Source organism: Camelus bactrianus, chromosome 6 (assembly GCF_048773025.1).
Source record: "Camelus bactrianus isolate YW-2024 breed Bactrian camel chromosome 6, ASM4877302v1, whole genome shotgun sequence".
Taxonomy (NCBI): Eukaryota; Metazoa; Chordata; class Mammalia; order Artiodactyla; family Camelidae; genus Camelus; species Camelus bactrianus.
In genome coordinates, this window is record NC_133544.1 from 19,943,095 (window position 1) to 19,968,471 (window position 25,377).

A 25,377-nucleotide genomic window follows, 5' to 3' on the forward strand; every position below is an offset into this window, starting at 1 on the left:
GTGCATAGCTTGTGGTGGAAACAGGGTATGAGCATAAATTTCTTGTATTTTTCCCTTTATTTACTGCCAGTAAAATGACTCACATTTGTGTCTTTTCATGAACTTTTAGCATTGAATTTAAAGTTACCGTTATTATATTCAACAGATTACCATATCCTCTTTTATTTTATTTTTTTCAGTCTGACACAAATTTTGGAGTAGGAGTCATCAGTGATTTTGTTAAAAAAAAAAGTCTAATTAAAACCTGATATTTCCACATAAAAGATATCTGTGACTGGAAAAAATGAATCAGTGTTGTTTAATTTTGTGTTTGGTTCTAATTTGACCATCTGTTTAGGATTGCTATTTTTCACGATCTGGGAAAATATATGATTGTCAGATGTCTGTTCTATAAAGTATAGAACTTTGCAAAATCATAGTTTGACTTTTTTTTTTTTTAGTAAGAACTCTTTGATAGTAGCAGGCAAAATTCTCTGATTTCAATTTTTGTTCCCCGGAAGTACGAGAAAGAAATAGAAACAAGTGAGCTGTTGACTTCTAGCATTTATTTTAATGTTTACACCTCAGGCCATTTTTAGGCAGACTGTGCTCTTTCCTTGGTGCCTCATCTATTTTAAACTGTGTGAGTAGAATAAAGCAGTCACTACCACATATTAATTTGGAGGTAAATTGAAACCAGATACTCTAAATAAACACGAATTAGGATGCTAAGAGTAATTTCCTATCAGATTTATCTCATCTTAAACAACAACAACAGTGAAAATACTAATACAATTGCCAAATTAAAGGTAAAATGATAAATTTTGCATTTGTCATTTTAAAAGTACTTTTAGTTAAGTCCCTGATGGTCATTAACTCCAGAAAAGTCCTTACAGAGAATTGACTGAAACATCAGGGTGCTTACCATCTGTGAAACTCTGCCAGATATTAACAAAGAAATTTATAATGCAACGGTAAAGTGACTGTACAGTGGAGGTGGGGAAGTCCAGTTACACACACAGCTGTGGCAGAGGAAGCTGTAAGACATATAGATACATGCAGGGACATTTAGTCTCTGCTTTCCAGACTGGAACTCAGGTATGGAGAAGCCATTTCCAAACTCTTTTCCATGGGCAGTGATCTCTCTCCCAACCATTTACAATCAAAGAGGTTGGTTTTAAATGAATTTGAGGAATGAAGTCAAAGTTTCCATCTTTACAACCCCTCCTGATGTGGACTTGATTTCGAAGTGTGCCATTTCATCTTTAATTCGCTAAGTGGTTGATAACTATAAGGGCTTGAGAGGAAAGTAGTCCTGTTGGGCACTTTCCTTGAAAATCCTGTATTATTAGTTTGATTTTATTTGCTTGTGAAATTGGGAGTGATACCCATCGTGTAGGAGTAAGGCTAAATAATGGTGCCCACAATTGGTTGTGGTGTGGAAAGCCAAGGGGAACTGGCTACATGGAAGTTCTCTGTTGCATCTGTTTCAGTGCTTTGCTGGATGTTAAGCAGTCATAGCTTGCTTTGGTGGACCTAAAAGGGAACATAAAATGAATGTCCTCGTTTGTTTCCGTTGAGTTTTTCTTTGATCACCATTTAAAAGTGCTTATTGACTCAATCCATTTTGTCATTTAATGTTGAACAAGCAATATTCTGTGAATTTTAGGGAAAATCAACAACTTGAAGATGTTTATTGTATATGTAAGTTACATTATTTGGAGGTTTGTTTTTAAACTTTTTTTCCATATTCTTCATAAAAATAAATGCATGCTTAAAAGCATCCTTTAAGGGAAAAAAAAAAAAGAGAGACAGAGGAAGAAATCCCTGATGGTTGTTATAAACATTTCTCTGGAGATGAATGGTGCATTTTTTTCTTCTGAAAATTAAACAGTGTTCATTCCAATTGCATAATTTGAAACTTTAGTTGTTTGTTTCCTTGTCTATATTTTGTTTCAGAAATAGAAATGCATCAAAAGTGGCTGATTTTAAATAACGTTATTTCTGTTTCCAGGCATTGACTTAAGAGAAATATGTGATCATTATAAAATGGTCCTAACTTAATGAATGCATAAAATACCCTTCAGAGGCATTTTTGTTTCCAACTTTGAATATTAATTTCTAGGAATGTATCCAATACACATCCTAACACCTTTTTGATTGTGCTGCCAGTGATCCTTGTATTGCTCAACATTCTCCTAGGAAAAGATACTAAAAAGCCGAGGCAAGAATAATTTCCTTAAGTGGGGTTAGAAGTTTAAATTTGAATTTCCAATTTTTTTAACCTCTGTTTTATGAATAACTTTCCTAAGCCTGCCTAAGACCAAGTTGTAGATTGAAGTCTTCTACACTCAAGTTTTAATATGCATCAAATCCTGTGTCTAGTGTTCTAATTATGCCATTACTTTTCTCAGTTAGTGCTATTGTTCACTCAGCGCTCTTAGTTCTTACTATTAAATACTATTAATCATAATATCTTCGCCTCCTTTGAAGGAAATAGTGCAAAGCATCTATTTAAAGAGGAGAAAGGTATATATCTAACTCACAAAATAGTAGCATTTTAATTTTAGAAAACCAATCTTTAGTGAATTATAATATTCTTTTCCTTACTAAATACGTATAAAGAACCATCTCATTTTCTCACACTCTGACCCATTCTTAACTCATCAGCAGATCATATTGGTTCTGTCCTCAAAATTTATACTGCATCTGATTACTTCTTAACCCCTGGCAGTGCTCACTTTTGTGACATCAGCTTGCCTTGATGGTTATAATAACCTGCTACGGGTAAGATGCTCGCCCTCACTGATTTTACTGGTTGATCTATTGCAAAAACAAACTTATTGAAACACAAGAAGTTATTTGAGTTTGGAGATCTTTTTCCCTTTCATTGTTGCATAGTTGGGGTCTACTATGCCCGGCACATGGAGAATACACTAAAAAAAATACTTGTGGAATGAATGGAATGTAAAAGGATATTTGCATTCCAGAGAGATTTATTGATCGATCGCTATGTGCCACGCTCTATTAGGTACTGGGATTTTTTTTCTAGTTTTCTTTTTATTGAGGCTATATTGGTTTATAACATCATATACATTTCATGTATACAACATTATATTTCTACTTCTGTCTATACTGCAGTGTGCTTACCACCAAAGAGTTAGTATCCATCTGTTGCCATACAGGCGATTCCCCTTTACCCATTTTGCCCTCCCCCCTGGCCTTAACCCTCCGGCAACTGCTCTGTTCTCTGCATCTATGTGTTTGTTTTTATTTGTTCATTTATTTTGCTTGTTTGCTTTTTATATTCCACGTATGAGTGAAGTCATACAGTATTTATCTTTCTCTGCCTTATTTCACTTAGCACGATATCCTCAAAGTCCATCTATGTTGTTGCAAATGGCACGATTTCATATTCTTTTATGACTGAGCAGTATTCCGTTGTGTGTGTGTATCTTCTTTATCCACTTACCTGTTGTTGGGCATGTAGGTTGTGTCCGTATCTTGGCTGTGGTAAATAATGCTGCGATGAACGTAGAGGTGCATCCATCTTTTCTAATTAGTGTTCTTGTTTTCTTTGGATAAATACCCAGAAGTGGGATAGCCATATCATATGGTAGTTCTGTCCTTAATTTTTTGAGGAACATCTGTGCTGTTTTTCTTAGTGGCTGTACCAGTTTACATTTCCACCATCAGTGTGTGAAGGGTGCTGGGATATGTAAATGAAGAGGAATAAGATCTTTGCCCTAGAGGAACTCATGGTCTTGTGAGGAGATGGACATAAAAGATACATGTAGAAGCTCGTATAAAGCACCCCAGGAGCACACAGACGGAGCACCCAGTGTTCCTAAGCTCTCAGCCTGTCTGTTGTTACAGTATTCACCGGGGTGAGGAAGGGCGTGCATGTTATTGGACTTTCATACAGAGTAAGAAATTCAGTTTATGACCTCCCTTTGTCCTCTTTACTCCTGAGTAGTGTTGGGTTCACAGAGGCCAAAGGATAAACATAGGTTGAATTCATGGAGACTTTGTCAACCTGATCTGAACTGATGTTTTTAGGGTGGTTGTTGTTATGTTTTTTATTTTTTGATCCCAATCTAAACGATGAATATATAGCGGTACTTTGAATTTAAGAGATTCACCATCATGTAAGACCTTCTTTTTTTAAGAAATGCCTGAAAAAATTAGTTTTACACGCGACAGCAACTAATGTGTTATTTATTTTTTGGCTGTTTTGCAAGATAGTTTTAACACTAGTGTAGTAATTTTCCAGATCATACTCTTTAAAAATTTTCTATAATATCCATAGCAGAGCCTTCTCTTTTAGTCGTGCTGCAGTTTCTGCCTTGGTTGGCATTTCATATTGTATCTTAACTTCTTTGCAGCTGAGTCAACTCTGTTGGCAAAAGCAATGTGAACCTTCTTTAGAGAGTCAGATAAATGGCTTCCAGACAGATCCAATTTTTGTTCAGGATAGTTTCATAATTTGCCTTGTAATGCTGGTGTCCTGGATTTAAGGCTTAGGCATAAAAGTTATCTTGAGTTACAGAAATATTCTTTCTCAAAACTTTTTAGGTGATATGTGCAGGTCTATAGTTTTAACAAGCCCTGCTTCCAATAACTTTGAATTACATTGTTTAATTTCAACCTTTAACATTATTTGATTTCTCTCTGCTTCTTATCCCGTCTTTCCCGCATCCCCTGCTCATGTGCTGAAGTATTGTCACACTTACTCAAGTTTGTTTTTAGTAATGGAAAAGCATTAACTTTGTAAATTAATGATTTATTTAGTTGTGTGAGTGTGCTTTATTTACTGTAATGTTTCTGTTAAGGTGTGAAGAACTGTTTTCATTTTATGTAATAAACATATTAGAAATAAAGTGGCTTTTTTGCAGCACTTAACACATTGAAGGAATCTCATAAGCTTTTATCAAGAAGATAACATTTTGGACATGGTCTAAGTTTTATTGAAGTAGTTCTATTTCCATTAAGATTGTGTCTCCTTGTAATCCTTACAGTCTTTGGGAGAGTGAATGTTCTGAGTTGTAAAGGGTGTGCTGAAACAGAAAAGTATAATTAGAGGAACATTTTTTATCCTTTGAATCACAGGTTCATTGATAAAGCCGGTCAACTCTGTGTGTGTGTATGCATGTGTGTGCGTGCACATATGTGATTGTGCACGTGTGTATGATGACATCGTGAACAGTGTGATTTTTGTTTCCTTTAGACACAAGTGTCAACAATATAAGCCTTTTCTGTCCTGAAGCAGAAACGTCATGAAACCTTTGCTCTCTTGACAGTGGAACTGTACCTTGTTTAGTGTGAGATTAGTTGTCGTTCTTAACTAAAATCTGCCAAGAGATTTTATGTGTACACAGGGTACATCTCCAGTGTAGAGGAGGGGGGTAGCCCCTAAAAGATTAGGATATTATGTGCTTGATGGATTTCCCCCGTTTTATGGTCTATTTTGAATTTGCCAGTATGTCATATTTTTAGTTGTAGCGATAAAAGTTCATTCGGAAATATTTTTTGAGTTGCTCTTTCTACTTTATGACTACGGTAGTCCCCACATAACCTGCTGGCTTTTCTAAATTTTTCACAATGGCTTTCTAAGCTCCAATTTTAAGAACTGGGCCTTTATAGCACTTCAGCAGAGAGTATTAGTCAGAGAGCCAGGGCACTTAGTTTATGGGTTGTTGTCTCTGACTTAAGTCGTTACTTGGTCTGAATTTTGGTTTCTTTATTTGTAAAGTTAACGGTTGGGTTTGTATTTTAAGGTTCTTTCTTAAATTCAGTCATAGTCTAGAGTGTTTCTCTTCTTGGGTCATATAGACTGCTACTGTCAGATTTGTTTGTCCCCAGCCCTTATCCTCTGTGAAGAAGCTCCTTATATTCCCAAGACCTTAGCTTTTTGCTAATCTTGTAGAATTACTGCTCCCTCTGATTTTACTAGAAGACCAGGGAATAGCCATAGTAGTGCCTAAATATTACCATCTGCTTTTATTAATCTCTATGCCCCCAAATTAGACTGGATGTTGGGATTAATGTCAGCCTGTTTCCCATCATCTCACAGAATGAGCTGTGCTTGTTCCACTGGTAGAGCTGTTTCTGAAACACAAAACTGGGAGAAACAGTCCCAGTCCTTGGGAGCTACAATTAGTGTTGAAACCAATATTCTCCAGCCAGAGCATGAAAGTGTCGAAATTTCATGGAGACATTTGTTGGCTCTGTGAGAGCAGGACTCTAACCTGTCTCGTTCACTGTGTCCCTAGCACCCAGAAGAATGTCTTGCCATAGTAGGCCTTCCATAAAATGTATAGAGTGAATGAATAAATCAAATTGCAATGGCTTAAGTATAGAATGGAAGAGCTTAACTTAACTCCTAGATTTAGATTCTTAGAGCATGTGCAGAAAGGATGGAGAACCAGTATGGTGCAGTGTCTGAAAACTAGCTAAATAAGAACATATACCTTGACCTGGAACACTAAAAGACTTAGTAGCGGGTGGAGGATTTATTTATTTACTTTAATTTTTGAGTATAGCACTTAGACTAATGGAAAGATTCTGCAGCTTTGTCAAGTACCCTTTTCCTTGAAACTTGAGTTAGTCACCTAGGGGTGGGTGGGATGACCACCTGTCAGAAATGTCAAAGAAGGGATTTCTGAAAGAATGGGTAGCGAAGCCCACTGGCCTCTAAGGTTCATGTGAGTTTATAGCTCTGCGAGTTTTACTTCAAAGGGAGATTGGACATGGCACACGGAATGCCTCACTGAAGACAGTGAAGTAGATAATGAAATGTCAGCCTTTGCTAAAGTGATTGAACTTAGTGAGAGGCCTTTCTGACAATATCAACATTCTTAATACTGAAATGTAGAAATAGTTCTGTCTTCATATTAATGAGTCAGGTAACAGCACAGAAAAATAATAGTGGGAAAAGAAAGATGGCTGCGAGGGAAAGGAGAAAAGAAAGATCAAGTAGAACATCACTGTGAGTTGCCTGGATTTAGAATATGAACAGTTGTCCTCTGAGTACATCGGTAACCCCTGAGAGAGTATTTTCGTTGTTAACATCACACCAACAAGGACACGCAAGCTTGTGTTTGTCTGGAGGCCTTTGTTTCTGTGGAGGAAACCTCCTAGCATACATACCTCAGCAGTCTCTGAGTGTGTAGATCTGCTTGGTAATTGATGAAATGATCTTTGCAGTGTTGAATTTAAATCTTCACAAAATGTTTAAATTACTTATTCAGCAAAGTAGGGAAGGTGATTATAATCATGTCTTGTGGTCTCCTGAAATTAGAAGTTTATTAAGGGAGACAGGTGCAAAAATACATATTATGGATTGATACATTTTTTGAAACCATGATGTTCATAATACGCTGTGGGAATATTCTGCATTGGGAAATCACGAAAGAAAGAAGAGTGGATCTTGAAGGATAAAGTTTGAAGGATAGGAAGTATAGGTGGGTGCGTACATAGCAACAGTACAGAAGAAAGTATCCTCGCCTAGGGACTTGGCAGTAAGGTGTTTTCTACTAAGCAAACTATAAAATCAACAAATATTGTTCAGAGTCAGAATGTTAATTTTTTAGAAAAGCTCCTAGATGAGAGCAAGACATAGTGACACTGTTGATGCATCTAAAGAGATGTCCTGTCAATCAAGAGGGAGAGTCTGAGCAGAAGCTGAATGTGGACAAAGGAGAAACTTAGAGAGATGCACTTAAGCAGCCTGCATCCAGACACTACTCAAGAGAATGGAACACTCTTATTACTGTGATTTGAAATCCTGACTTGTAGATGGGCATGCCAGGCTACCATTAGCGTGATGCCACTTAAACATTGTTTCCTAAAGCAAACTCCCCTTGCTCTGCTTTCCTATTCATTAAGCAACATTCTGATTATAATTTGCCTTCCGGTCTAGATTGGTCTACAGGGAGAAAACATACTGGTTATGCTGACATGAGCATTCTGATCCATATGGCAGTTATGGTTCTCACTGTAAATTAATGTAGTCAATTGAGTGGCATTCTAGTTTGTACATTAGTCTCTTGTGAGCTTAATGTATTCTACTGCTAAAAGCTGGCTCAAATCAGAGTACCAAAAAGAAAAAATATCCAGCCCCTGAGTCTACATAGCTGAGGTCCAGCCTGGGATGCTGTATTCATGAAGACAAACACTGTATCTTGGCTACCAGCTCCATTTTTGAATAGTGAGATTTCAAGCAGAGTTGTACAGATCAGATGTGGTCAGAGGAGACACATGTAGGCATCTTGAGAAACTACAAGTGGTTAAAGTATGAGAGAATAGTAAGGAGGGATATGACGCTAGAGAGGAGGGCAGAAGACAGGTTGTGAAAGAACTCGGTTCCTTTGCAAAGAGGGTGTTTCATTCTTTTTTTAAAGTATGTTGAATTGCAAGGAAATATCGTGTATTCTGCTAAAATACCATTCTACCTTTCATGATTAATTTTCACTGGACAGATCTCTGTGTTATTTTAAATTCTAGCTGGCTTTGTTGACCACATAATCTTCCTGCTTGTGTTGTATTCACTAGAGTGGATAAAGATGACTAGGGTACCAGGGAATGACTGAAGGCAACAATCGCCAGCCATTATGACTTTTTGGTCCACTGTTTATACTCACAATTCTAGTGATTCTGTTATTTTCCTCCAAGACTTATGCAATACCACTTGAATTCCTCTAATGATGAAATTGTGTAATCAAAATGATTGAGAATTGTTTTGCCAGGGTGGGGGAGGGTGGTGCCCAAGTCCTTGTAACCTCTTAAAGGGTTCCTTAGAAACCCCCTTTCATTAAATATATTTGCTCACTTGAAAACTACCTCCAACTTCTGTCAAATTTTTATAGTTCAAAGCATTTATGCAGTATGACTGCATTTGAAGACTTAGGCTTTTTAAAAACTGTTTTGATGAGATAAAGGCAGTAGTAACGTTTTTTTTTTTTTTTTCTGAAATGAAACTATCGCTATCTTATTTGACATTTTGCTTTTTCTAGTGTTTTACTAAAATTTATTGAGAGCTCAAAGTCAATTTGTTGCATCAACTTTTACTCTTAGTTTCATTAATGGCATTATGTTATTAAAATGGTGAAGGAGTTTTTTGAACTTTCTTCTTTCATTACAGAATTACTATATGTATGTACTTTTTTTTTTTTCAAATAAAAAATATTTCACTATTTCACTAAATGCCCTACCTCTGAATTCTTTATTACTTGACCTCGGTTAATGAGTAGGCATAATATTTTATTTTAGTAAAATAAAGGGACAGACAAAGTCAGATCTGTTTTCTAACATGCTTCTTTGAGTTGGTTGTACAGATATTACAGGTGTTTCTTGCCTCCACTTAATAATTAACTTATGTTTTTATTCCTTATCAATGCCTTAGGAAAAACACATAAGCAATGAAGAAGAACACTTAAGGAGGATGGAAGAGGCCAGACTGCAACTCAAGGATCAACTTCTTTGTCTAGAGACTGAACAGGAATCCATTCTTGGTGTGATAGGAAAGGAAATTGATACAGCTTGTAAAACCTTCTCTAGGGACTCAATGGAGAAATTGAAAGTAATTATGAGTTCTCATAGTGCCTTTCAGTTAGTTTCCTAATATATAATTATAATGAGATCTTAATGCATGGTTACATGGTAGTCACATTTTTATTCCAGAGAGTTTTACGGAACAAAATAACATCTTGCATTTTTCAGAATGAGTTATTTTATCTATGGCACAGTCATGGTGAGAGAAAGTGTGCTGTTACTCCACTGAATTGCCTGTATCTCACTCTGTAAAAGAAAGTGTCTTATAAGAGAAGCAGCAGTTCTGACCAAAAAAATATCCATAAGAGTCAAAAAAACCTGTATTTTGAATTTTTTATTATCACAGGCCATTTTTGTTGTTGTTACCGTATTACTGGGGAACATCTGTTGAGTACTAGTTATACTATAGGTACTATGGTAAGTACAGGGTATGCATTCTCTCCTTTAACTGCTGAAACCACCCCGTCCTTCAGGTACTTGGATTATATCCATTGTAGACCAGAGAAAGCAAGGCTTGGAGGGGTTACGTAACTTGCCCCTGGCCATGTATCTAGTCAGATGGTAGAACTGGGACTTAAACCCTGGGCATCTAACTCTGGAGCTTAAGCAAGTAACCACCATGCTATTTGCCTTTCCTATGTATACAAATTACATTTCACTGAGTTTTTTTAATCTTTAAAATGGATTATTATTACCCAATTTGTAGTCCTAGTGAAATGATAAATAAAAACAGAAGTAGTCATGGATGTTCTTAATTCCTTGGAGGTGAGCACCTCTTATGACTCTAGGTTCTGGTGCTGCTCTATTACATACAAAGAGCATTGCATTGCTTTGGTATGTATGGCTGTAACACATTATAGTTTAGCCTTCATTTACTGTTGTATTTATTTCATGTGATGATATGACAGCACTCAGATTATAGTATTGTGCATTAAGGCTTTTTTAAAACCTTTTCAGTTGTTCCTTATTTTTATTTTGTCATTCATCTTTTTTTTTCCTCATATAAAACTACTTTCCCCTCTTTTTTTCCTGCTTTTCCTGCCCATCTTTTTTTTTCCCCCTTTTCTTTAAGTGATGTTTCAGAGAACATAAAATGATAATTCCACTCTTGTGGTTCAAGGTGCTTTAGGATTCAACTTTAAAGGAAATATTTCAACTGGTAGAATTTGATGGAGTTGATGGAATTTCTACCATATGTGTTTTTATATACATTTTTTTTTAAAGCTCAAATGTCAGTTTGAGAGGACTGTGAGCCAAATATGAGAGGTAATTGGCTTGAGGGGAAAACTACCTCTTTCAGTGCTGTTATAATTCTGGTTTATTCTTTTTCCTGGGTAATGCTATTTTATTTAAGACTTGTCTTGTTTACATATATTTAAAGGGTATGTGGCTTTGAAATCCTAATTTTACCTAAAAGAGGCACATATTAACAATGCAATATTTAGTCTATATTTAAGAATCTGTGTCAGGATGGCTTGTTTTCAGTAAAGTAGAGATGTAAAAATGGAAACATTTGGGTCATGTTATAAGATATATAAACGTTGTTATGGCCAATTATAGGCTAAAACAGTGTGCAGATAGAAGATTGCTTGAATATTTTATTTCTTTATGAGGTACAATTTATCCTTCCAACATACCCCGAAAAGCATACTATTCTTTAATAGGCTTCCAGGAATGCAGTGATTGTGGTCATGGGTCTTTACACATCTTCCTCAAGACAAAGACTAATTCAACCTAAGTAATGGATGGAAAGTAAATTTGAAAGAATGGAAATTCTATTGAGATTTATTAAATAATACATGTTTTCATTGTCAATCTCTTTCCACTAATAACTTCTGTTGTTTCACTACTATAAGATTGAAAAAAAAAAAAGAGGGAATACTCAAGAACATAATGTTTGCTCTCACCCCAAAAAAACCACCAAGGTGTTTGTTAAAATAAAATTGATTCTTTGCTTTATAGTTCAGAAACATAGTGGAAATTGGTGGTCCTTGTAAAATGTTTTAAGAAATGGAATATTTCCAACCATTCCTTGTCATTTGTTGATTTTTGAAATATTGCTGATGAAATTTTCAGCCATTTTATGTAGAAAGTGACTGTGCTGTGGAATGGACTGAATAATAGACATGTAACACAGGAGCCTGAGAAAGGCCTTTGGGAATATTGATATTATCTCTAATTACATTTTTCTTTTTTCAGGCACTATATTTATTAATTATTCCACCTTAGTAAGTGCATGCAGTGTTTGAAAACCTATGGACAGATACTTAATAAACCACCACGATTATGAAACAATTAGGACAGTGTCTCAGTTTAAAGATACATTATTTTCCCGGACCAATCTTTGATAATTCAAGAGCTTTTCCCCTATCACTTGGCCTGAGTATTCATTTACTTGTAGAGCATAAAGAGGATGGACCTTAGATCAAGACAAATGTAGGTTCAAATTACATCTCTCCAAATTGCTAATGTATAACCTTGGATGAGTTATGTCATCTCTATTCTCTCTGAGAATTCATGTCCCATTTATAAGTTGGCTTATTGTAAAAAAAAAAAAAAAGTTAAATAAGATATAGACGGTGCACATTATCGTGTGAAATAACTTACACTTAGTAGCTATTTGACTATTGATAGCTATCATTATTATGTACTAACTTTTTTTGGTAACATATTCATATTAACATGTACATACCTTCTGTTTCTTTAATCTTTTTATATATATAACAAATCTATGTCTATATATAGAATCTGTATCTATATATAGCTTAATCGATATATATATATAAAACAAATACCTGTGACAGTGCTCTTTTCATAATAGACTGTGAAGCTTATTTACTGATGATTATATCTTGATACGCTGTTAGTATTGATGATGGTGTTCTGTATTCCAGACAGTGTGCGACTAACACCAGTTTTATTTAATTTATACCTTGGTCTGATGACCAAATGTAGTTTGCTCACTTTATACCTGGTAACCTACAGCTTAGAGAAATTAAGTCACACCACTTGTAAATGGACAAGTGGCTTTCTCTTAAACACTATATATAAATTTGTAAAGCAGATCACAACATATGAATATTACTTGTACTCATCTCAAATTAGTCTTTAATCTTGAGCACTATATCTTAGGTCATTGAAGTCTTGAGACTATGACAGAGATCAATGAAAAAGACTAATAAAAAATCATAATGATAAATGGATGTTTACAAATATTCAACATAATAGAGATGTGGAAGAGAAAGAGAACACTATGAGCTAGAGTGATTAGGGAATATCTCACTGAAAAAGCAGGGAAAGCATGAGAGTTGAGTGAGATTTAGGTAATGGGAGAAATGCATGAAAGTTTATGTCTAAGAACACATCACTGTTGTATAAGGCATGCGATCAGCACTCCTCATACATGTGTCTAAATGAATTACCTAATGCTGTTAGGGGAGTGATGTGTACACACATCAGGAAGCGTGGAAGTATTTGAGAATAGGAATAGACATCTCTTACGGAGGGAAAGGACACTTTTAAGCAGAAAATTTCTAGGAAAAAAGTCCTACAAAAATACCATAAGTAGCACAAAGTTCAAAGACAGTAGGAATTGAGAAAAACTTTTGTGTTTACAATTATAAAGTCATTGACAACCTTTGAGTATGGTTTAATCCGTAATAAGGCAGAACCAGATGGCATGGGATTTTATATGAGTTGGTGTGAAGGAAATCAGGGCAGCTGGTGTAGACAATGTATTTATTGTAGAATTTTGTTACCATCATGAAATATAAAGCAGTGTTTGTATGAAGTTAATTGAGTAGGTTCTGTTGTATAAGAACACATTAATAAGCCAAAATGGCCCTCATAGTATAAAATTAAAGAAGGAAAAATAAGATGAAGGATTAAGTTTCCATATAATTACATCTAACCCACTGCGAAATACATTACTGGGAACAAGTCTAAGGAAAAGAAACAAACAAAAATGAAGTGAACTGGTTTAATTGAGGCTGTTTGCCACGCAAAACTCTGTGGAACAGCCTCAGAGAGTCTAGCAATAGTAGCACTTGAGAGTTGATGCATGTCTCTATACGTGAGCTAAATATTGGCTGTCAATCCATACATATATACATTCTTATATAAACAGACATGCTAAATAAATGGTGGTTTGGAATTGATTTCGTACTTGGTATGAACTTTCTTCTTTTAAATCCTTAAGTTTAGAGAATAAACTTTTGGATGTAATAATAAAGAATTTTCATTGATGTAAGTTCATTTCAGAGAAAAATCTACTTCTAATAGGCTATTTCCTCTTTTTTGTAGGTTTTTTCATCTGGTCCTGATGTCAATTATGACCCACATCGCTGGTTAGCAGAAAGCAAGGTAATTAATCTTTGAATCCTAAAGTTACCATAATTTTTATGACCTTCAAGGCATCCTATTTGGGCTAGTCATATATTTTAGCATGTAACTGAGCATTTGAAGGTGTAAAACTTCATTGCTGGGGAAGACATCATTGTAATGCATTCAGGAAACCTCCATGTTCCTTTAGTTTAACATTGAAAAATTAGCTTAAATATATAGGCATAGAATGCCAGAATGAATGCAGGTAAAACTTGAAATATTAAAATTAGATTTTCAGAGAGACACATTTTTTTTTGCATTTTCCTTGGGGTAGGCAATCTCTGGAGGAGCCAAAAGTCAAGGCAGCTGTAACCAGCTTTCATTAAACATATATACATATATTCTGGTTCTGGAGGGTAAGCTCAAAGCCTGACAAACCTCTGTGTGGCTCAAGCAAATCCTTCAGCTCTCTGAGTGTCTCACTCTCTCATTTACAAAATGGGAGGGGTAAACTCTATGTTCTGACAATAATATTTTTGCTTCATGATCCTTTGTTAAATTTAATGGAAGGTTAAAATTGAACAATTTGCTAATTTTAGCAAAAAGATTCTTCTACACTGTGGGATAGTTACCAATTACCTTTGTAGATCAGATCAACTTGGAAATTCATTTCTTTACATATATAGACAATTATGACCACATAAGATGTAGTTATCTATTTATTCAAGTATTAATACTTAAACACTTGCATTCCTTTTTAGAATAGTTTTCTTCAGCTTAAGGTACATATATCTTCCATCCCACTTAAATTCTGTAAGAAAACCAACCATACTATAAACCTGACCAGCTGTGGTCAAATTTAGGATTTTGTTGCAAGAAAGAATGTTTAATTTTGTACTATATCCTTATTTAAAAATATGACAAGAGTGAGGTTTCAGAGAAGGTATTTGAGTTTTCCAGTGCCATGTAAAGAATGGGAGAATGGATTACATGCCATGTCAGATTCAGTTAACATTCTTACCATTATGTGTATTGCCATCTTCAGTCTTTATTCCTTCAGCCAAGATTTATTGATTCTGTACTTTTTTTGTGCGTGTACAGACATTGGGGCTATAAGTGTTAGCAAGCCATGAAAGTTAACAAGGAAAACGGATACATAAATGAGTTTTAGAAATCTTTCAGATGTGTTATATTGTCATAGAAATATGTAAACATCGAGGAACACCAAAGAAGGAAGAGCTGACTATGGGGTTTGCTGGAAGGTTGGGAGGGCAGGATGCTGCCAGCCTGTCACTGAAGGCTTCCGAGAAAAATGCAATATTTAAACTTGGTCACAGGAAAAATATGTAGTAGTTCTCCAGTTGGCTAAGTATAATAGTGGCAAAAAGGTGAATATTTGAGTAAACACAGATAAAACCCTGAGATTGGTGAGTAAGGTGGGAGGTGGTACAAAGGAAGAGTTCACTTTTGAAAACTAGATATGCGTTAGAGAAGCCTTTAAAAAAATTCTTAATAAGAAAACTAACAGTATTACGATTGGACACAGGAATTTACTCAACCTTACTAAATTTTCTCTCCTTTAAGTACAGTGGTCCTGTGCATACTCAACAATTTTTGATAGAAGCAAATGCAAACTTGTATTTATGCCACCTGCATAGAAGATTTGGAATATACGTGTTTTGCTGTCTCAGAATTTTTTGGCTAGAAACTTGTTGTGCATTAATAAAGCATTTCTCTTTTTTCTTTTCCCCAACTCCACAATTCTGACAAGAACAGTGTACTTGGAATTTTCTTTCAAGTTAAAATCTTTATCATTTCTGAACAGAAAGCTTTCACTGCTGCTGCTCAGTTAAATTATGAGAGTCAGAGATGACTCTTAATCATAGCCCTTTAATTTGGGAGCTAGCGAGTAGTTTTCCCTTATCATTTAATGGGATTGAACTTCTGATCAGACGAGTTTTAATGCTGCATGAGACGACTGTTTCTCTACAGTGTAAAAGGGTCGTGATAAGCAGTACTGTCCTGACCAACTGACTAAGGAGGAATTGAATCTATTTACTAGAAAGAGGGCTTAGGTTATTGATGGGGTACCATACTGTAATTCCCATGAACTGTAACTAGACAGCTAGCTCTATAAGTATGGAAGATAAGATCTGAAATCAAAGGACAAGAACTGTATGGAGAGTAAAACTGCCCTTCAGCTAGTGCATGCTGACACTTTGCAGTATTAGAAGGACCTCTGATGGCATTTAGTAATTGTTTTCATAAATCTGCCAAATGAATTTCTTCTTTTAGTGTTAATCCTAGATTGGGTGGGGATTGTGTCACTGCTGCTTTATTTGGAACGTAAAACATGAAGTCCAACTAAGAGTTGTACCAGGTTGGTAGGTAAAAGAAGCAATATAGTAAGAATAATACATCACAGGGAGGAAGAGGGTTGAGATGGTCGTAAGGGTCAATAATACAAGGAGTTCCCATAGATAAAGGATTTGTTTTTGTCATAAATGCTGACAAGGCATGTAGAGGCCAAATTTTATTCAGTTTAACAGAGAATTTACTGAGTAGCTATTGTGCCCCAATGCTGTATTTCACGCTGTGGACATAAAAATGAACTAAGACATGATCCTGCCTCTCTGGGAACATGTTTTCTCTAGAAAATCTGACACTTGTGTAGATAATTTTAATATTATATGTTAGAGCTGGGACAGAGGTATGCAGAAGCTGTCATGGAGGCTAATGCCTCCGGGGACTCTTGAAGCTAGCCAGGTAAAGAGGAGACAGCATGTATGCAGAGTAAACCATTGTAGTTAAACCATGGTTACTTAGGAAAGCTACTTAGTTACTGAGAAGAGTTTAGTTTGTAGGAATGGCCTGGGAGAGAAACACCATGATAAATGAAAAGAAACCTGAGTGATTTGGCAAAACTACAGTATGAAAATAAGAGACAGAGAATGTCAGGAATGAGGCTTCAGAAAGAGGTAGGGGTTAGATCCATCAAGAAGAGTATTGTGTGAAAAGCTTGGGTCAGCTCTGCATTTAGTAGGGAACCATGAAGGAGTTTTGAAAGGGAGAGTGATATGCTCATAGTCTTATTTTAGAAGCATCACTGCTAGTGATGTGAAAGGTAGATGAGAGGTGGGAAGACCAAAGGCAGGAAGAGCAGTTAGGAGGTCTTCAGATGAGACCCAGGTCTCTGGCTGAGGTAGGGTGAAAGTTTGAATTTAGGAAGTTGTAGAGATTCAGAGGAAGGGACAGACTGAAGAAATATTTTGGTGACAATATGCAAGTGATGTTTAGTGTTATGTCAGAGGCAGATGGAGAAGGAGATGTCCAGGATTTTCCATTCAAACTAGAAGACCCGTCAAAGGTTGGTATCGGAATAGGCAGGCATGCAGGCCTAGGTAGGCAAGCTTGCAGAAGTATTGGAAGAGTTTCCATCATAGGAATTGATATCTAGAAAGTTCCATCTGGACAGGAAGGCCCAAAGAGAAGCAGGGACAAAGGCACAGATCAGAGTTTAGGTTCAAATCATGGAAAGAAGTGAGGAGTAACAGAGTCATTTGCAGTGAGAAAGTAGGGACAACTGATCAAATCTAGAGCCAGCAGGCACTCACTCTCGGGAGGAACCACAATACTAGCGAGCATCGCTCTCGATGCCAGACCTTAAGTTATCCTTTTACGACAGCGAGTAAAAGGAAAGCTGGTGTCAGCTGCTCTTGAGCACAAGGCAGGAGCCCCAGTGCTCTGTTGTTTACATTTAGCTCTGGGGATCTGCTACTAATTATTCCCTCAAGATGCACAAAAATGAATTTATGTGACGATCTTTTCCTTTTTGGCCTTTATTCGACTGTATTGAAATTCCCATTTACTCTTTTCCTGTTTCTTTGGTCTATAAGCTTGATGAGGGGAGACCTGTTTCTTTCCTGTTTCTCATTGCATTTTTAGCAGTTACCACAATGATTGACTAAAGCATCAATAAATATTTTTTTTAAAAGAGTGATTAATTGAACGTGCTGCATTTTCCTACTCAGGTTACGTCCTCAGCTTAAATAATAGCAATGAGTAAATAACAAGCAGATTCAATTTTAGTAAATATATGAATTCTCAAATACTGGTTTTATTTGATCAGAACTTTAAATTTTAAGATTTGTATGTAAGAAATATGCTTCCAAATCCAAGGGGATTTTCCTATGTTATCCTTTTTGATATAATCCCAAAGAGTCACACTTTTTATAGTATAACGTGTTCTACATGTTGACAAGCATTTGTTCTTCCCTACTGTTTTTGGGGTGTTATAACTGAAGCAGCTTTAGAGATCATATGGTTTCTTCCTCATTTTGTAGCTGAGAAAGAGGTCCTGGAAGTTTTGAATTTTACCTAAGGACATAAAGCTACTTAGTTACTGAGAAGAGTTTAGAAGCTGGGTCTGAACTCTTTGCCATTGTTTCTTTCCACTGATTGTGTAATCTACACTTGAATATAAGCCTTACACTTATGAATATGTGGATTTTGAAAATTAGCCATTGTGTGAGAAATACTAGACCCAGCGTATTTAATTCTTGTTGAAGAATGCAAATTATCGGCCAGTATTTTATCCTTCTGCTGTAGATACCAAAATGTGATACAAGAACTCAGGCATCTTGATTCATGTGTTGGAAACATACTTTAGGTTGTGTACAGGGAACACATTCAGTTTAATTGGAGGAAATATTTTGTATTTTTTAGTATGTGCTCTTATTTTGGAGATAGTTCTTCCTGGTTATATTCATAACTAAGTAGAAAAGTGGAGAAAGTATCATTGAGATAATAATTACATTTCGAGGTTGATTTAAATTTGAATTTTGTAGTTTTGGTATAATTCTTGTTCTGTTGGTCCGGCACATTCTAAAATGTTGCCATGTTCTGAAAAGTTGCCATCCTCTTTCTTTATCTTTGGTTCTTACACAGTCGTTTCATCTCAAAATTGTTTTTAGAGTTTTGGCAAAGGAATAAAGGAAGCAGAGTAATTAAAAGCAGCAAAATTATGGGTCCTATTATTATTGCTAACTATCAATTATGATCTTTTTATTCAGATTTTCTGTTTTCCTTGGTTTTTAGCTTTGAGTCATTCCTTCTTGACTTTTGGTATATTATCCCACTAAATCTCACCAGAGGATTCTCACAGATTAAAAAGAGCATTTTGATTGTTTTGCTAGGTACTTATAGCCCCACCTAATTGCAAGCTGTCAAATAGGAAGGTAAAAAACTACCTTATGTAGAAATTCTTTCTCTACTATGGTTTATTTAGCAGTACTTGTTGATGTAATTTAATAAGTGATCCTGTTATATAATCTGTAAGATGCTCCTGTGAGTGGTTAATAGAATGGCGTTTGCACTGTGATTAATAGCCTTGTCAGCTAATTATTGTTTGAACTGGCAAAGTTATTCCTAACTGTGTTCCAAGCTGTTTCTGTAAGACACTTAATGAAAGGTGCTGGGTGTTTCTCTAACAAACGCTGATTCTCATAATTGATTACTGGTTGATGAAATCTCCATAAATTGATATTTTGTTTTGTAGGATAAATAATAGATTCTGCATATTTATTCAATTCCTAGCAAGCATGTAACTATAACCTGTTTTTAATTTTGTGTGGCAATGGAATAAAGGCTCCATAGAATACCCTGAAGCTCTAGGTCATACTGTGTTAGTCTGCTGGGGCTGCCATAATAAAATACCGCAGACTGGGTGGCTTACACAACAGACATTTATTTTCTCACAGTTTTGGAGCCTAGAAGTCCAAGATCAACGTACCAGGGCAAAGTTGGTTTCCGGTGAGTCTTCTCCCTGGCTTGTAAGTAGCCTCCCTCCATGTGGGGCCAGCGGATAGTAGACTAGGGGTATGGCTGGGAGAGTTGAAGTCTGGGAGTCAGAAAATATCTCTTCCCCTGCTTATAAGGACACTAGCCCTATAGGATTAGGGCCTTACTCTTACGGCCTCATTTAATCTTAATTATTTCCCTAAAGCCCTATCTCCAAATACAGTCACACCGAGGGTTAGGGCTTCAACATATGATTTTGAGAGGGGATATAATTAAGTTCATAACACAGATCAAACCTGATTAATGCTTTATTTCAGATAATTTTTTGATTTTTTTTGTTTTTATCAGAATCAGCAGAATTATTGTTACGAAAAATAAAATTATTGTTTTTCCATCATCATCTCTTAGCAACAGTAGTGAACACAGGCCAAAGATTGGGATGGAATAAGTAGAAAAGCATTGAGAAAAGGGAAATATGAAGTTATTTTCTAAATTTGCAGTTAAATCCCTGGGAAACAGGAGATTAAACTGGATGATTGAAGCTGGTGATCCCCAGGGACTCATTTTGTTTGGACCACATGGGTTTTGAAAAATTGAATTCGTGATCAACATTTTTAAAAAATCAAGTTATTTCATTATTACAGCATGAGATTTATTTTTCTTTTGATACATCAGAATATCTGATATCACTAGAGTTTCATTCTTATGTGGTGGAAAACTATTAGAGTTAAGATGAAGAATCATGGACGTGACCACATTAGAAGGGATGGCCTTCTAACCTTTTTCTTTGGGTGTGTGTGTGGTTGCATTTTTATAATCCATGTTGATAATGTTCAGGTCCTAAATGTGTTACTTTTGAATGTTCATTAAGCTTTCTTAATATAGTTAACTGTCATTTGATGTAATCCCCATCATTTTCTATTGACTCCCGATATGAAAAAAGGTATTACTTGCATTTTATCTTTATAAAAAAAAGCTTGCCTGTTATTTCTCTTAAAATAGATTTAAGAGAAGTAGATATGTATCTTGTATCAATGTGTGGTTCAAAATGGTAAAATACTAACGTAGTAAGCCTGAATGAATGGCACTTTTTAAGAAAAATGAAAGAGGACATACTTTCTGTGTACTTGTATTGATGTTTTCTACTAGCACCTTTAGTATTTACATTTGCTGTCTCTGATGTAAACCAGTGCAATTAGTTGCTGTAATGTTATCTAATAATGACATGGTCCTCATGCAGTTGATCTTCCTATTCATGACAGGTTGAATAATCTGACTTCTTTTACTTTTTTCTCACAAGGATTCTTATGGTCAACTGTGAGCCTCATACCTTTCAGCAGTCCATGTTTGATTTTTTCAGGTTCATTCCTTCAGGTTAATCCCTTCTAGATTTCATCTTGCATGTGTGTGTTTCTTCTGTATATCAAGGTCATTTCATTTTATTCTCAGTTGAAAGGTGGTAACGGTCTCCATCAGGCTAATAAATCGATTTAATATTCTAATACCTAGTTATTTGTGATAGTATTAAGTAATACCTGACCTCAGACTAATCCTGGGGGCAACTGACATCTGAAAGCTGCTGTTTAGGACCGTGCCTGCGTGGCACAGAGATACAGGGCTGGCATGTGTACATACTTTTCAGCCCTTCTTCTTTGTAGTTGTACTTTTTATAATTTGAATTGATAGGAATCAGATCCTAAACGTGTTACTCTTGAATGTTCTTTAAGCTTTCTTAATATAGTAATACTAATAAGAATTTTGGATTTTTTTATTTTCAGAATACCATTCTCTTTTTCTGTTTCATTACTTAAACACAAGGTGCTGTCTCTTTACAAAAAAAAAAAAAAAAGAAAAAAAGAAAAGATAAAAAGAGACAAAGAAGTTCATTATAAAGGGATCAATACAAGAAGAGAGAATAATTGTAAATGTTTGTTGGCTTAGCATTGGAGCACCTAAATATTTAAAGCAAAAACTAACATAGCTAAAAGGAGAAATAAACAGTAGTGAATATAGCAGTATGGAGAATATAATTTGAATGTTATGCTCATCTTGAGTAGCCATGAAGGCATAATCACCATAAACAGTTTGGTGTTCATGTTTTCAGTCCTATTTTGGTTTGATGGGCTGAGCTGCAGTTATTTTTTACAAAAATGTATATTTTTAAAATTGCTAAGAATACCTGTGCCTTCCTCTTGACAGTCTCTGGCATTGAGGGTACCTCGCTTGCTGCAGGATTTTCTTCGTCTGGGATTCTAGCACCGAGACGATTGTATTTTCCTCCTGCCTCTCCAGCTACGTCTCAGTTTTATTTTAAAATTTCTCTCCTGTTCATCTCTTCTAAACCCTCTTGTTATCTCTTAGACATTCTTCATGGGCTTTTTTGTCTATTCTATGCCTTTGACTTCCTTTATGCTCTTTATTCTTTAGTTTTTTTAATCTCTCATTCATCTCTTGAGCTTTAGATCTATATATCCATTAGTCATCCATACTTCTGTGTCTTTTGGTCTTAACAGCTCCAGTATATTTTATCCTAATGTAAACTTCTTAACACTTAGTCTTTGCTTCTTCTAGGTTTCCTTTTTCGGTTTTCTTAAGTTAAAAATTGGCCATGATTACTGATTCCTTACTTTCTCTTACTCCTCACATTTAAGTCTCAAATATGTACACTTTGGTCCAACCCTTGCCATTTTTACTTGATTGGAATATTGTATCAGTCTCTTGATTTCCAGCCTCCAGTGTGTGCTCCACTCTGTACAGAAAGTATACTTTCTAAAGAATGGTCCAGTTCACCTCCTTGTCTCTCATACTGTGGCTAGATGGCGATGGTGGTATATCACCCTGACCTTGTTTTTTCCCTAAGTGCATTAGTAGAAAGTGATAGTAGAAAATGCTCCTTTTATATGGCAGAATTGACCATGTTTTCTGCTTTTCCTTTGCTGTGGACTTTTTTTCTCTTTTTTATTTGCATAAGCATTTCAAAGTAGATATTGGGAAATGAAGCAGGCTTAATTACATTTCTGCAATCCTAATTGGAAGTCCATAGTTTAGTTTAAGTTGGGAACTTCTCTTATTTATTTAGTGACATTCAAACAAGACAGAGGCCTGTGAATTGTATAGCAAGTATTAAAGCCAGGTCTCATCTCTGTGGGGAGGTTTAATTTTAGCTTTATTTATCTATCTTCTCTTATTTCCTCCTTTCGTTTTTTTTTTATAGTTGTGAAATAACAGCCAAATTGAGATATAGTACACATACCATACAACTCGCATATTTAGAGTGTATTATTCAGTAGTTTTTATTATCTTCACAGAGATATGCAGCCATCAGTACAAATAAATTTTAGAACATCTTCATTACTCCAAAAAGAAAATCTGGACCATTTGGCCGTCATATCCTTATCTGCTTATCCCACCTTCCCCATAGTCCTAGTCAACAAGTAATCTGCTTTTATCTCTATAGATACATCTATTCTGGACATTTCATATGAATTGAATCATATAATATGTTGTCCTTTATGACTGGCTTCCTTCATTTAGCAGAATGTTACCAAGGCTCATCTATGTTATAGCATGTATCATTACTTCTTCTTGCTAAATGACTGTCTGTTGTGTAGATATACTGCAGCTTATTCATTCATTTACCAGTTGATGTTCATTTGGATTATTTTCATTTCTTGGCTATTGTGAATAATGCTGCTATGAACATTTGAGTACAGGTTTTTGGGTTAACGTGTTTTCATTTCTCTTAGGTGCATATCTAGGAAAGAATTGCTGGGTTAAATAATAACTATGTTTAAGCTTTGGAAGAAAGTGCAGATTGTTTCCCAAAGTGGCTGCACTGATGTGCATTCCTATTGTTAGTATTAGAATTTTAATTTCTCTACATACAAACTAACAGTTGTTGTCATCTCTGTCTTTTTGATTTTAGCTGTTCTGCTGGGTGTGAAATGGAATCTTACTGTGGTTTTGATTTGCATTTTCCTAGTGGCTAATGCTGTTAAGCATCTTTTCATGGGGTTATTGGCCATTTGTATATCTTCTCTGGATAAATGTCTATTTTGATCTTTTGCTTAATTCATTATCTTTTTATTTATTGTTTGAGTTCTTTACATGTCCTAGATACAAGTCCTTTCTCAGATATATGATCTATAAATATTCTCACCTTGTGGATGGTGACCATAGAAGCATAATGTTTTAAATTTTGATTAAGTCCAATTTATCAACTTTTTTTCTTTGGTCGCTTATGCTTTTAGTGTCATGTCTAAGAAATGATAGCCAAACCAACATTACAAAGACTTCTGCTGTTTTTCTTCTAGGAGTCTTATATTTTTGGATCTCACATTTAGCTCTTTGGTTCATTTTGAGTTAATTTTTTTTATATGATATGAAGTATAGGTCCAACTTGATTCTTTTACGTCTGACTATTCAGTTGTCCCAACACTACTGGTTAAAAAGACTGTTCTTTTCTCATCAAATTGTTTTGGCACCCTTGTTGAAAGTCAATTGACAATATATGTATAGGTTTATTTCTGGACTCTTAATTCTGTTTCATCGATCTGTATGTCTGTCCTTGTGCCAGTAACACACTGTTATGATTACTATAGCTTTGTAGTAAAGTTTGAAATGGGTAAGAGTTAGTCCTCTAACTTTGTTCTTACTTTTTAATGTCTTTTTTTGGGCTATTCCGGGTAGAGTGGCCACCTTATTAGTGGGAAGTTGGTAGAGGAGGGAATTCCCAATATTGCTGTTGCAGCTACCAGGAATTTAGCTCACACAAATCAGAGCTATGAAGATGGAAAATCTTAGTGATCTCCCCTTCCTGTAAAATACCTACTATTAAGATCTATTTCTACCCATACTTCTGACTCCAAATATGTAAATTTTCCACATCAAGTAATTTTTCAATTTTTTTGCAGTCACCAACTGGGTGCCCTACAATTTAATTTAGCTCTGACACTAACTACCCAGAGTTTAAGAGCTCAGTCCCACAAGACTGCCCCTCACTTCAGATGCCAGTCGCAAGTATTGGGTTCCCAGTTTGCCTCCATTTCTATCTGACCTGACTACAAATTGGGGCTCCCATACCAACCCCCCTCCCCTAGTTCAGTTATTTGCTATAATGGCTCACAGACCTCAGGGAAATACTTGACTTACCATTTCTACTATATTATAAAGGGTACAAATGAACAGCCAGATGAAGAGGTACATAGGGCAAGGTCTCAAAGGGTCCTGAGTGCAGGGGCTTCTGTCCCTGTGGAATTTTGGATGCATCACGCTTCTGGCATGTAGATGTATTCACCAACTTGGAAGCTCATCAAATCTCATTGTTCCAGGGTTTTTATAGAGCTTAATCTCTGGTCCTCTCCTGGTGTCCCCCATCCCCCTTCTTAGAGGTTGGCAGGTACAACAGGAAGTTCCAACTCTCTAATCACCAGCCCCATTCTGAGGCTTCCTGGAGGCCCTACCCTATACCACCTCATTTATATAAGCTCTGGTGTGATCCAAAGGGTTTGTTAGGAATCACAAAGGACACTTCTATCACTGTGGAAATTCCAAGGGCTTTAGGAGCTCTCTGCCGGGAACCAGAGACAAAGACCAGATATCTTTATTATTATGTCACAATATCATATACCTTGACTGTAAACTTGGGGAAGGTGGAACCCTGTCTTGGCAATACCCTTCTGGAAGGTAGGGTGGGAGTCAGTGAGGCTCAAGTGCCATAGATCT

The 25,377-nt window shown here is 35.8% G+C and overlaps 1 protein-coding gene across 10 annotated transcripts in view; it reads left to right on the plus strand.

The window, feature by feature from the left end:
- CEP128 (centrosomal protein 128) overlaps positions 1-25,377 on the plus strand; it is a 357,239-nt gene that overhangs the window by 135,323 nt on the left and 196,539 nt on the right. For all 10 annotated transcript variants that reach the window (XR_012507429.1, XM_045517288.2, XM_074365179.1 and 7 more), the window contains 2 exons: positions 9,383-9,559; positions 13,834-13,893. Coding sequence is in view for 9 of the 10 variants with exons in the window: in XM_045517288.2 (XP_045373244.1) it covers positions 9,383-9,559; positions 13,834-13,893 (237 nt within the window). In the remaining variant the exon portion in view is untranslated. The remainder of the gene's footprint in view (positions 1-9,382; positions 9,560-13,833; positions 13,894-25,377) is intronic.